The 14,410-nt window shown below is 41.2% G+C and overlaps 1 protein-coding gene across 1 annotated transcript; it reads left to right on the forward strand.

Annotated features, from left to right (window-relative positions):
• Window positions 1-1,558: 1,558 nt before the first annotated feature.
• LOC133404257 (actin-related protein 2/3 complex subunit 1A) lies at window positions 1,559-12,813 on the forward strand. Its single transcript, XM_061679986.1, has 11 exons — window positions 1,559-1,812; window positions 2,336-2,433; window positions 2,581-2,685; window positions 4,923-5,145; window positions 7,611-7,718; window positions 7,853-7,956; window positions 8,025-8,133; window positions 8,267-8,342; window positions 8,433-8,626; window positions 11,146-11,236; window positions 12,225-12,813. Exons 2-11 carry the CDS (start codon window positions 2,370-2,372, stop codon window positions 12,261-12,263), a joined length of 1,113 nt encoding a protein of 370 aa, XP_061535970.1. The 5' UTR covers window positions 1,559-1,812; window positions 2,336-2,369; the 3' UTR covers window positions 12,264-12,813.
• The last annotated feature ends 1,597 nt before the right edge of the window (window positions 12,814-14,410 follow it).

Genomic DNA, 14,410 nt, shown 5'->3' on the forward strand with positions numbered 1-14,410 from the left:
CCCCAATTTAAATATGGAAAATAGATCAGCTCGGATTGGTCCATATCGCGATGTCTCCTAGTCTCGAAGCCTGGGGCGGCCAAGCATTCATAACTGTGCCGCGTCCTTCGATGTCTTACTGTCATTGTGAAGCACAATTCACCAAGTGTTGGATTGCTGGCCCATGTGAGGGCCTTTCTGTTGGATAGGAAGTCCCTAATAGATATGTAGTAGTGCCCATTGCCATCATGTAGGGAGGATTTTAACCAGTTTAGACCCACTGTTCAAGCTGCTCCAGTGGACTTGTACAGTCAACTGTGTCAAAAGTGGCACTGAGGTCAAGCCTTTTAAGTATGAATAATTTCTGGGAGTCTCTGTTTGTGTGTAGCTCATTCACAACTTTGATGAGTGTTGTTTCTGTACACTGGTGAGGTCGAAAAGCAGATATACAATCTGCTTTTTTTTTTTTTTTTTTTGATATACAAAGTAAGCAGAAGGGTGTTTGATGTGAACTCGTCATTTAGCTGAATGTGCACTGTTTTGGCAAGTACTATGCTGAGTGAGGAATGGTAAATTAGAGATGGTCTGTACTTGGCAATGACAGTTGGATCCAAATTATTATTCTACCATTCTTGTTTTCTTCCATCCTTCCTTCCTCCCTTCTTTCCTTCCATAATTAATTTGTCCTTCCTTTCTTCCTAAGTTCTTAACTTCTTTCCTTCCTTTCATTCTCCCTTCCTTTCTTCCTTCCTCGCTTCCTGCCTTCCATCCTTCCTTGCTTACTACCTTCTTACCTCCCTCCCTTTCATATTATCTTTCCTTCCTTTTTTCCTTCTTATCTTCCTTTCTCACACTCTCATTCTTTCCTACCTACCTTCTCTTCTTTCCTTTCATACATTCCTTCCTTCTGTCCTTCCTAGTTTTCTTCTGACCTTGTAGCTGTCCTTCCATTCATGTTATTGTGTCCTTCCTTCCTTCCATCCTTCCTTACTTCCTCAATTAATTTGTCTTTCCTTTCTTCGTCCCTCCATCCCTCCCTCCCTCACTTCTTTCCTTCCTAGCTTCCTATGTTCTTACCTTCTTTCATTCCTTCCTCCCATTTCCCTTCCTCCTGCCCTCTCATCCGCCATTCCTTGCTTTCTACCTTCTTGCCTGCCTTCCTTAGTTCCTCCCTTCTTTTCTCCCCCCTCACTTCCTACCTTCCTTCCTTTCATGCTGTCCTTCCTTCTCTCCTTCCTTGCTATATTCCTACCTTCCACCTGTCCTTCCTTTCATACCATTGTTGTTTCCTTCTTTCCATACTTCGTTCCTTCCTTCCTTCCTTCCTCCCTCCCTCCCTCGCTTCCTACCTTCTTAATTCCTTCATTTTATACAATCCTTCCTTTCTTTCTTCAGTTTCCTTCTGTGTTTCTTTCTTTTCCTTTTTGGCCGACCCATACAGTTTATCGTCTTTTGACTCTTTTGCGTTTGCCCTGAACTCTCTCGCCCACCGTACACAACATGAGAGCATTTCAGCGCCTATTTCCTGTTTGACGTATAGCTGCAATTCCTATCATATGGATGTGTGGCGCTGTTTCTCCCAATACACTTGACTGTAGCTGGCTGGCTACTAGCGTGATGAGGCTAAGCTAGCTGTCAGTCAGTCACCGGATGTTCCTGGACGCACGTCGTCGTCGGCTTGTCTTCTTGACATTCCCATCAAACATTCCCGGACGAATTCGTGTCGACTGACCAGAGTCCGCGAATTCACGTCCGGCTCCCTCGTTGGTCATCGAGCCTTTCCCTTCCCACGCCGCCGCCGCACCGCTAGCGTTGCTTAGCTTACCGGCTAAGGTGAGTGCGGAAAGTCGAGAAGCGGACGAGGTGACTTAGCACGCCGGGCTAGCTCGGTAGGAAATACCGTGGTCGGGTTCAGACGAGTGAGGCCTACGTAGCAACCATAGAAAATCATAGGTTCGCTAATTTGAGGGTTCAACGTGTGTGGACTACTAATCTTATTTTCATGATGAAAATATGAAATAAGAGAAACTCTACAAACAGAGGGCGTACATTTTGTCATCTTTTGGGTAAACTGATTAGTCGCAAACGTAATTTAACGGCGATTTTCGACAGTTAGTTGCGGCGGTGTTTCATGTTTTGAACAGTCCGGTTCGATTAGCTATGCGAGCCGGTTAGCGTGGCTTTCAACGATAACATGTCCCATGTATTAATAAAATCAAATGGACACTTGTAATGTCTTGTCAGCCGTGGCGTGTTGGTTATCAGCGGGAGGCGAAGTCCACACTCTGCCTTTACACGAAGATGAATGACAAAGTTCTAATAAAAAGTTTGCACTGCCTGTGTGTGTTTGTGACAGAGAGCCCTGAACCGAAGGACCACACCCATAAAAGATGTCCCTTCACCAGTTTTTGTTGGAGCCCATCACCTGCCACGCGTGGAACCGCGACAGGACACGTCAGTTTGGCCTTTTCCCCTCACCCTCTTTGAATGCACCACCACTTCCCATCTGTCATTCCAGCAAGGGGGAAAACAGGTTTGGCTGTTTTTTTAGATCTACTCACTGCTAACACTGTCTTGTTGTGTTTTTTTTCCCCCACGCAGAGATTGCCATCAGCCCCAACAACCATGAAGTTCATATTTATAAGAAGAATGGAAATCAGTGGGTCAAGACTGACGAGCTGAAGGAGCACAATGGACACATTACAGGTACTTGGTTCATCGTATGACCTTTAAGAAAGTTTATAGGAGACATATCGTCCATTCATTTATCATCAGTAGTTTTTGTCTTAAATGAATGGTACGTGCGAAGCCACCGCTGGCTAAGTTACCCATTTCCCCTAGCGATTACCCATACAGATTTGATTATATTTTACCAGTGTGGAGTCAGCACTTTATCACCAAGCTGCCAAACTACACTTTGGCAATTATTGTAGCGGATCCTTGGATACAATGCATGCAGTGGACACTTTCACCTCTCTACACCCACACATCAGCAACATAGCTGTACATGTTGAGTATGTACCACTTATCAGAAGCCAACACTGCTGCGCTGCTTAGATTTTGGCTTTGACATGACAGTGCGTCTGTGTAGTCTGACCTTCACTTGAAAATGGTGGCACTTCACCCAGCCTAGTTGCTAAGTCAAGGAAGGAGAACTTCACAGACACATTGTCTGAAATAGGAAGCGGACCAAAGAATCACTGTTATATAATTTCACACTTCATGGGTGGGCAGGCACTAGGGTTGGGCATCGTTTGAATTTGCGCGATTCCGGTTCCGATGCCGGTTCCTTAGTTCGATTCCGGTTCCAAACAGTTCTCTATTCTGATTCTTTTAAGGGGCTGGGTCAAAAAAGTTTGCATGGTTTAAATAAAGGGTGTCCATTTTATGAACATCCATTTTCTTAGCAGCCTGCAGCATAGACTAAAATTAACATTTGACTCAAGGTTCTTTATAACCAGTATCAATATCAAACCTATGAACTAAAAGGCAATGTGTGTGGAACTAACCCAATTGACTTAATATTCATTAATTAACGTTTCAGCTAAAAGTTAAATATAGCATTGTTAAAATAGTTATTTTATAAACTATTTTTTGTTTCACTCACCCAGTTGACTGAGAGTTGACTTCACTGACCGCTATATAGCTTCCCCTGTATTCTGTTTCATCACGTCAAATGGTTTCTATGTGCAAGTTTTAACTTGACTTCTGGTTTTAAGCGTGTAGCCTTTTATTTTTAAGTGTACGCACCGGAACTCAGCATTTTGGTACGAAAAATAACGGCACCTGTTAGTTTTATTTATTTATTTTAAATGGATGGAACCAAATGCCCTAAAACGCGGATTCCTTTCCCTTCCCACCGATGAGGCACAAGGTTAGTGTTGGTGATAATGTGAGATGACATTTATGTGAATTTTGTCCCAATTCATTGTGATGTAAAGTTGTTACGGTGAAGTTTTAGCGGAATGTTAAGCTTTTTTGGGGGCTCATCGGCGCTTACGTTTCTAAAAACCATCAGTGCAAAAGTGCAAGCATCCGTTTACCTTGTTAGCTGTCTCATTGTTGGCATAGGCGTATTTTATTGTTTCACTTACCCAAGTGACTGAGAGTTGACTTAATTGAAGCTCTGCGCGGCTGAGGCTCGGAGCGTGTCAGACGCTACACATCGGGAAAAACTCCTTTGCACAATATAATCTTATTCCAAGTGTTGCACTGAGGCGACTGCTCATTCATTCACTGGTTATTCATTTTAACAAAGTTAAGACACACTTTTGTTCGCTGCCGTTGGGCACAAGCACGTCATCGTGCCTGTTCTTCTTCGTTGGTTTACGCCGCTTTTTCGTTGCTTTTCGCCACTACTTCTTCGCGGCTGGAGGACTAGGCATCAAAACTGGGAACTGAAATTTTTAAATTTGAACGGTTCAGGGAGAACCGGAACGTTAGTCCCGGTTCCAATTGGGTCTTGATTCTCGATGCCCAATCCTAGCAGACGCCACTGTGTGTATCCAAATAATTAAAAAGTCATTTTCCTTAAATATGTCCCCTTTAGGCAGCACAGTGGGGCGACTGCTTGGCACATCTGCCTCACAGTTCTGAGGACACGGGTTCAAATCCGGCCTCGCCTGTGTGGAGTTTGCATATTTTCCCCATGTCTGCGAGGGTTTTCTCCGGGTACTCCGGTTTCCTCCCACATCCCAAAAACATGCGTGGTAGGTTAATTGAAGACTCTAAATTGCCCATAGGTGTGAAAGTGAGTGTGAATGGTTGTTTGTCTGTGTGCCCTGTGATTGGCTGGGGACCAGTTCAGTCTACCCCGCCTCTCGCCCAGAGTCAGCTGAGATAGGCGCCAGCACGCCCATGACCTTAGTGAGGATAAGCGGTACACAAAATGGATGAATGTTCCCTTTAAAGTCATTTAGAGTGAAGTGCCAACTTCTCCGCAGGAATCGACTGGGCCCCCAGGAGCGACCGCATTGTGACTTGCGGCGCTGACCGCAATGCGTACGTGTGGTCCCAAAAGGAGGGTGTGTGGAAGCCCACGCTGGTGATTCTCAGAATCAACAGAGCCGCCACCTTTGTTAAGTGGTCCCCGCTGGAGAACAAGTTTGCGGTGGGCAGCGGCGCGCGGCTCATCTCAGTCTGCTACTTTGAGTCGGAGAATGACTGGTGAGAAAGCAAAAAACCCTACAGCGGAACTTTTTAATTATGGTTGATTAACATGATTTTAAAGTGGAATGCTGGTTGTTCTCCATTTTATCTTAATTTCTAGGAAATAAAACCAGGAAATAATGGAAATTGTAGAAATTAATCCGTTCCAGGGTCAGACTATTGGCATTGTAAAACTTTTATTAGCTGTACAATTAAAGGTCCTGTATTTTGATAAACCAACTTTTTCTAGTATTTGGGATGTAATATTGTCTCTATGGTGCCTCAGTAAACATGTAAATATGAATTAAAATTGTCCACGCATTCCTGAGTTCCAGACGTTTTTTGGCTGAGAGGCGTGAAATCAGGTCATTCAAATTTCTCAAGCTTATCTTTGTCACTACTGAAGATCTCCGCCTACCTCTCCGCTCCCTAGCCAGCGCTTTCAAAATAAGTGTGTGCTCTCACAAAGTTGGTCTTCGACACTGAGGCAACCAGTTCGAGGAAATGCGGTGGTCTTAGCCAAATATGGAGACAAAACTGGGTCAAACATAAGTAGCTGTCAGAGGGTCCTTTTCTGCACGCTAACGAAGGTGTTTTTTTTTTTTTAAATGAAATACATTTTTTAATACTAAGTCCATGTTAGTGAGTTACTCTATGGAGAGCTAAATAGCCAAAATATGGGACCTTTGTTTCAAGTCTTATTTTGACTTTAGCTCGTTCATGGAAGTGTAGATATCTGTTAATCACTACAAATGTAAGATGTAAAAACAAAACAGATTTAAAAAATAATGTGTGACTGTGTAATGAGTCACCTCATGAAAAGTAAACATTTTGGTGAGAAACAAATTAACCACTGTTGATAATAAACCATAAAGCCAATTTAGCAATCTTTTAACAGTCATAACTGTATAGATAAATGACAAATGTGTAAATGTTCATATCATAAGTGAAAATTTTAATATTTTTAGCTACCATGTCACAGTATGATCTTTGATACATGACATGGGTAGAGTATGGCAGTGTTCCCCAACCTTCTTTGGCACCGCGGACTGGTTTAGAGTAGGCATTTTTCTCACGGACTGGCTTGTGCGTTCATGGTGCGTCCACTGTGGGCGTGATGCAGGAGTGGGAGTTGGAGTTGTAGGCAGCCAGACCAGACTGCAGTTCCATAGCTCCTCAATGAAAGTAGACTTTTAACTCCGTAAAAGTAGTTCTGCCTGTGTCGAGCAGCAACCTATGACTGTGTCAGAGCGGACTTGGTGCGTGAGCGTTAACTGTTACGACTGCTGGGACCGGAAACGGAAGCGCTTCTGTGCAGTCTTGACGTGTCAATTGAGAAGCGCAGCTGTTGTGGCGGAGAAGATCCGGTCAATTTTCTAAATAAAACCCATTGACACACGAATTGCAATACAACAGAAATTATATAAATTGGTCATTCTTGCTCTGCAGCCCGGTAGCAATGCCTCACGGCCCGGTCCGCGGGCTGGTGGTTGGGGACCACTGGTGTATGGCGTCATGATTCATGTTGTTGTTTTTTTCTTAAGTTTGTCACACAAGTGTAAAAATTCATTAACCACTGTTCAGATGAAGAACCATATGAAAATTTCAACTTAAAAAGTTAACAAGTATAATGAATCATGTTACAAATGCAAGTTTAGCATTAAAATTTTCTGTTTAAAATTAGCTTGTAAGATTTGACCGTAGACTGTGTGTTAGCCACAGCTGCTACGTTGGTAGCGTGGGTTATTTGTAATGGAGTGTGACTATAACACCAAATGTTATCATTTTAAAGTTGTATTTTTTGGCATGTATCTGACTGCTTCTGAATCCTCTGCTGTCTGAGGTCCCTTGCTCTGCTTCTTTTTGCTAGTCTTATGCCCACTTGTTATCAAATGAGGGATGGGCATTTTTTTTTTTTTATAAAAAAAAATATATATATTTTTTCATCAGGGGGTGGTGGTTTCTTTAAAAAACTAATTTGAGTTACAAAATGGGGCCAGAGAGGAATTATTTTTTTTTTTCCCACACAATTTTACTAATATACTTCGGAATGGTTTATATCACAAATTACATTTAAAAAATATATATTATTTCAATCTCCCTTTTAAAGGTAAATGACAAAGGTGAAAAGAGTCTTCGCTTCCTTAACTCTTTTACAAATGTAAAAATAACTTGGCCATAGGGCATAAAAATGATAATACAGTCTTAAGTTAAAGCTGGGGAGAAAAAATATAAGCGTAAGTTTTTAATAATTTCATTTTCATTTGCTTTTTCAATCAGCAAAGCGGAACAAATGGATTAAAATCAGAAATCAGATTTTTGTGCAAAAATATTAGAGATTTTATTTTGAGGCCATATCACCCAGCCCTGCTACATTCTTGGCTTTAATGACGAAGGGGTAAGGAGTAGTGTGCTTCACTGGTAAAATTTAAATGAAAAAAAAAAAAAAAAAACACACATTTTGCCCTATTTCCATATTTCAGGTGGGTGAGCAAGCACATAAAGAAGCCCATCCGCTCCACAATCCTAAGTCTGGACTGGCACCCCAATAACGTGTTGCTGGCTGCTGGGTCCTGTGATTTCAAGTGCAGGTGACTTCATGAAACTAAGCAAGGCACTGGCATATGAAAATATTTCCTTGGAAAACACAAAGGAATTGTTGATTTTTCATGCAGACAACCAGGAAATAATAATGTGACTGTTTCTTTGTCTGTGTGGTGTCCAGGGTGTTCTCAGCCTACATTAAGGAGGTGGAGGAGAAGCCAGGCCCGACGCCTTGGGGCAGCAAAATGCCTTTCGGGGCTGTGCTAGCAGAGTTCGGAGGAGCAGGTCTGCCCTCTCGTGAGCTTACAAAACAAACACCATTTGAAGCAGCTGAACCTGTTCTTCTTGTTTAGGAGGAGGAGGTTGGGTCCACTCTGTGTCTTTCTCGGCCTCGGGGAACCGCCTGTCGTGGGTCAGCCACGACAGCACAGTTACTGTCGTGGACAGCTCCAAGACTGCCTGGTATGTTGTTTGCATATTGCTGATAGTTATTCTGTCCATGGAAACAGTTTTAAATTGTGTGGAGAAAAAATAATATCAAGCGGAACAAAATGATACAGTTAGAAATGTTTGTAAAGTATGTTTTGCTTTTTAGTCCTTTGCAGCTGAAGACAGAGTTCCTGCCTCTCCTCAGCGTCTGCTTTGTGACAGAGAACAGCCTAGTAGCTGCGGTAAGTTTCCACACACTCTCATATATATACAGTGTCTGCCCACATGAAGGTGAAACCTTTTTTAAAATGTATGTCTTTGCACACCTCCAGGGCCACGACTGCTGCCCTATGCTGTTTCGCTGCGACGACGCTGGCGTTCTGACCTTCGTATCCAAGCTGGACCTGCCCAAGCAGAGCATCCAGAGGAACATCTCCGCCATGGAGCGCTTCCGCAACATGGACAAGAGGGCAACCACTGAGGACCGCAACACCACGCTGGACACCCTGCACCAGAACAGCATCACGTAGGTTTCTACTACTATAAAAAACACAGAGCAGCAACATATACAAAAATACTCTCCGGCATATATTCTCTCTGCTCTGTGGAAAACAAAGTTTAAGAACTGAGCGGTGTAGTCGCTTGAAAATGGCAGAGAACCTCACAGTTGCATTCGGGACAGAAACCAAAAGGGTTGCATATGCGAGTAAAAATGTCATTTGGTCGTACTTGTACGAGTGCATGATTTAATGCTCCTGTAACACAGCCTCACTATATTTGGTGAAAGCTGAAAGTCTCTGTATTTTTCACTGCTTTAGTCAGTCTCTTCCACCTGCACGATCTCCTTTCTGAAGAAAGACCGCCTTCTTGTTATTTTGAACCGCCAATGGGCGGCCGCGCATGCGCACGCTCAGCCCCCTCGCCATGGCAAGAGCAAGCCTCGCGTGCCGGAGCGGTCCCCTCTGTCGTCAGGCTAGGAGGTGCCGTTGACAAGGGCGCAGATAGTACTGATACCCACTCCAGGGTCCGCGCCGCCCGATCACCACCTCGCAAAGGCTAATTGAAATAGTTAATAGTTAAGTTAATGTTGCCCACGTGAGTGTTAAAGTGAGTGTGCTCATTCTGCCGTATGTGAACTGTGTTAATAGTTTAGTTTTTCCCCTGCTTCGTGAAGTGGTTCAATCCGCTGTCCAGCTGCTGCTGGCTAAAAGCAGAAAGGCTCACAGGTGTCCCAGCTGCGGGGAGCGGCACATTGGGAAAGACAAGAACCCGCTTGTCGCCGAATTGAAGCGTGCATATTTATTACCGCACCTATGTTTGAAATGTTGATGGTCAATGTGTCCTGCAATTGACATTAGTTTTCGCAGCTGGTTAGCTGCTGCCTTCATCAATGTACCAGCCGCTAATCAATGTACCAGCCGTTAATCAACTTTCTGCTCAGATTCAGCCAAATGCAGCAAAGTATATCCCTATACACTTCAGAATTCTTCCGGCTGCTTCTGTCTTTTGTCACATCATCAATAAACACAAGTTACCCATTACCATTGGAAGCCATGCATGCCCATGCCATCACTACTGCCTCCACCATGTTTTACAGAAGATGTGGTGTGCTTTGTATTATGAGCTGTTCCAATTCTTCTCCAAACTTTCTTCTTCCCATCATTATAGTACAGGTTGATCTTAGTATCATCTGTCCAAAGAATGCTGTTCCAGAACTGGGCTGGCTTCTTCAGGTGTTTTTTGGCAAAGTCAATTCTGGCCTTTCTATTTTTGAGGCTGAATAATGGTTTGCACCTTGTGGTGTGAATCCTTTGTATTTACGCCAGTGATTTCCAACCTTTATGGAGCCAAGGCACATATTTTACAATTGAAAACTCTCACGGCACACCAACAAACAAAAATGTCACAAAAAGTGGATACATAAATGACTGTATGTACTTCCTGCCATCTAAAAGAAGACAATCTGTCACTATGCCTCACTGGCATAAATAGACGAAGAAAGATACATTATTTCTTGGCCACTCCTAACATTTACGCTATCTCTCTGATGGATTTCTTCAGTGATCAGTCAAAATGTCTTAATTAGGGCTGGGCGATAATAAAACGATAATGTATATTTCAAAATAAATTGCATCTGTCCATTTTTTGACAGATGATACGAATAGCCGATAATAATGCAAGTTGCTCCGTACTGAACTAATCATGTGGCGTCAATAGAACCATGGCAAGTGTGGCTGACGCACACAGCACATTAGAGATGCAACTGCTGCAGCTGTGGGGAAATTACTGTTTCTTGTGAGACTTTTCAAAACTAAAATAACTCCACGCTGCCGAGCTTTTCGGGCATTTCATGCCAGCGGTGTCATTGTGTAAATAAATAAATTGTAGTGCAAAAGACATTGCTGCAGTTGAAAAGAAGGGATTAAAGTGGGTAATTAAATTAACGGACCCTCATTACCAACTCTCTGGCCATGAATTGGAAAACTTGAAAGCTTTTGCATGGTCAGATTATGCATGTCTATGAATATATAAATGTTATTTGTCTTACACAGTTATGACATCCACGTCATGTTCAACCTTTGACAGAAAATAGATATTTAAATCAAAAGGTTAAATGTCAAGAAAATAGTGATTTGTTTTATATTGTGATATACATCATATCGACAGATACGAAAAAATATTGTAATAGGAGCTTTAGTGAGTTTAGTACACCGTCATACCCATAATTGCAATTTTATTAATAATTGTCATAATGTTTCAGTTTTCGGTCTTGGTTTCCTACTTTTCATCCAAGAATTTTCATTTCAGTGCTTCACTATTTTCACGAGCGTGGTCACGGAACAAAATAAATTTGTAAGTCAAAGCACCATTGTACTAAGCAGCTAACAGAAGATTCACTTGGTTGTTAATTTCACACTTGATGTGTGGGCAGGTTTTGAATACAAGCAAATAAGTCACTTTTCCATAATGTGCCCTTTAAATTGTGTGTGGGGGGGGTTAGCATGCTATGCATCATTTTGTCATTCCTACATGTTTTACTTACAGCCAAGTGTCTATCTACGAGGGAGACAAAAGGGACTGTCGCAGGTTCTGCACCACCGGTATCGACGGCGCCATGACTATTTGGGACTTTAAGGTATGCACATACACTATGCACAAAAGGTTTGAGATATTGGGCCTTGCGGTGAAATTTCACGATAAACTTAAAGTTCACTATAACCTCTACAGGTGAACTTAATTTTACCCTCAAATTTTTTGGGATGCGCTTGTCGTCCAACTTTAAAATATTTCAGTACTTTTTGCACAACTTGCTGGCCTTCTAACAAGGCCTGGAATGGCAAAATTCGTTACTGCTATTTGATCCATGAATGCACCAATACATTTCCTGATTCTATTAGAATTGGTATATTTACAGTTAGGGCTGCGCAGTTAAATTGGTAGACTGTATACGTTTGGCCAAAGGTGGAAAAATCTTTTGTGTGTACCAGGCCTAATGCTAATCGCGATTGCTAACTGTTTAGCATTTAGCATTTTGCTGTCTCAAATTCTGAACACCAAATATATACCATAGACTCAGTACCAGCATATGCAGTTCAATGATTGAAGTCCATCACTCATAAATTAGAATAAAATGCATGTTAGTAGTTAAACATAATAATAATAATGGAGGGGTGGGGCGATTATTATTCGACCAATAATCAATTGATTCTAAAAAGATTTGATAGTGACAACCCTAATATATAAATATATACACAATTACGAATGGACTGTTTTCAAGACTGCTTTTGTCATTGCTATTTGTGCCTAATATGAAAAATATTAAAATTCTATTTGAACCAGGACATTAAATACAAATAAAAATTTTAACTTAATTAAAAAAAATAACAATTCTTAAAGATTGATTGCTAATGTATTTTACTTAAAAGTTAAATGCAACGGAACTGTACTGGTGGACTGTCCTGGGTTTAAACAAAGTTTAACCCACTGTAACATTGTGCACAGTTTGATTGAATGATTCTTTTTATTACCACTAGATGGAGTAAAACACATAAGTGAACTTTGTAAACACAAACATGCACGCCGTACTGAGCTGCCATCTTCTGTATTTTATTTCCTCTCCTCAGAGTCTAGAAGCTTCTATCCAGGGTCTCCGCATCATGTGAAGAAATGTGAATGGAAAAACAAGGAGACGCTGCGACCTCACCAACACTCACCCCCTCGCTCCTTCTTCCCATATTAACACACACACACACACACACACCTTATCAAGTGTCCACCGAAGCACTGATCAGGCTGTAACTAACACACAGACACACCACACACACTGAACTGACGTGTGACATCACTGTTGATTTTCTTTAGTTGCTGTCGTTTGATTTTTAATGAAGCAGAAGAGGAGGTTCCGTATTATTAAAAAAATTTTGACGTGTTTTTTTTATGTTCTCTAACCCCCTCCAAAGTACCAAAAGGTAAACACTAAACGGTGCGTTTTATCACGAAGAAAAAAAAAAAATGAAGAAAAATCAGACTGAATATCACCACGGCTGAGCCTCCATGTGAATATATCAGCGTGGCGTCGAAGTTACGGACGTTTTCTCTCACTCCCCGTGACAGCGTCGCTATCGTGCCTCTGTCGTAGCTAGGAGCTCATGTAAGATGGAGGATGTTCGTGCTAAGTGAGGTTAAATAAAGTTCAGATGCATTTACAGAACACCACGCACTTTGACTGTTGTCTTTCTTGTTCTACTTCTGAATGATGATGGTGTGGTTCCCTCTCACTTGTCAAGTTTTCATGTTGTTAGGAGGTGAATCTGTCGAGGTGTGTAAGCTACAATCGAAGAAGCAGAATGTGAGTCAGTTAAACGACGACAACAAAAAGAAAAAAAGAGTTAGGAGTTGTGTATATTTCATTCAACAGCAAGAATATGACAAGTTCCCAAGTAAGAAATGTGCAAATATGCTTTGGAAATGTTGACTACAAAAAGGCTGAAGAAAAACCCAACTTATATAGAGTACTTAAATTAAAAAAATAGTCTAAATATAAACTAAATATATAAACTGAAAACTGATTTTTAAAAAAGCTATATAATAAAAAAAATAATTAATAAAACTGTCTTGTAACAGCCCCTTTATGTTGGCTGCCTGCTGTTCTACCTGCAGCCTGTTGGTGGTCTCAAAGTGTGAAGTTGTAAAATTTCCCAGTGGGTGAGAGAAGAATAAGAAAAAGTAAATGAGAGAGAGAGAGACTGAGTTGCTGCAACAGATTGCTGATCTTCAGCGCCCGTATCCGGTCGCATTTGAGTTGAGAAGATAAAGCCCAATGATCGTAAAAAACGGGATGCAGTGGTATCGGAATACAAGATTTTATTGCAGTAGTCTGACAGTGCAATCGTGAAAGAGCAAATTTGTCTTGTAGTCTGATCTGGGCATTACATGTTGCCTGTCTCCGACGTGTTGTCTGTCCCACACCGCCGATGTATTATTATTTTTTAAATAACTTCATTGGCCGTCAGATATTTACAGTACTACGTCAAAAGATACGCGACAAGGCTAAAAATAAACTACCTTTTGGATTTAAATATACTGTGCACACGGTGACACGGAGTTAATGTCTTTTGCGCAGCTGATCAATGACGTCATTGATGTGGAAATATTGCTGAACTTTTTTTTTTTTTAACCAAAGGAATGTTTTTTTTAATTATGTATATTTTCAGAGAGAATTTTATTTGGGGGGCAAATTTTAAAGTTTGAAGTTTTTCATTGGACAGTAACACTATGAAAGGAATTGCCACACAATGTGCAAATATTTCCTGTCGTGGTTGTGAGCTTTTTCAGTGCTGAGCTGATTGGACTCTCCAGCGACAAAAACGTCGCTGTCAATTTTCTTGCGGAAAATTTCCAAAATTAAGTTTTATAACTGATTAAATGAATTGACATTGAAACTGCTGACATATGACAATGTTATTGGGCCCAAGTATAATTCTGTGGCAGAAGAATAAAGTCAAATTCTTTCCAGGAAAAGGAGGGGAATATGAGGTCTTTTTTTTTTTTTTAAGAAAAGTGAAATTTTACGATATTTTTTTTCCCAAAAGAAAAAGGTGCAGTGTATAACAAAGTTGCATTTTTTGTCAAACGAGAAATTGATAAGCTGCTTTTTTTTTTTTTTTTTCAAGAAAACAGCGCACAATAAGATTTTTTTCTTTCAAAATTAAAATAAATCAGAATATGAGAGCAAGGTCGTTAGAAAAGTCATATTTTAGGAATAGTCGTTTTTTTTTCCTCAGAGAAAAAAGTAATATGAGTGTCATTT

This window comes from Phycodurus eques, chromosome 6 (genome assembly GCF_024500275.1).
Source record: "Phycodurus eques isolate BA_2022a chromosome 6, UOR_Pequ_1.1, whole genome shotgun sequence".
NCBI classification, from domain to species: Eukaryota; Metazoa; Chordata; class Actinopteri; order Syngnathiformes; family Syngnathidae; genus Phycodurus; species Phycodurus eques.

Bases quoted from the DNA above. Each gene is read 5' to 3' on its own strand.
- LOC133404257 (XM_061679986.1), top strand. From the start codon at position 2,370: ATGTCCCTTCACCAGTTTTTGTTGGAGCCCATCACCTGCCACGCGTGG. The intron at 7,719-7,852 runs GTGACTTCATGA...TGTGGTGTCCAG, and splicing joins TCCTGTGATTTCAAGTGCAG to GGTGTTCTCAGCCTACATTA. The intron at 8,134-8,266 runs GTATGTTGTTTG...TTTGCTTTTTAG, and splicing joins GACAGCTCCAAGACTGCCTG to TCCTTTGCAGCTGAAGACAG.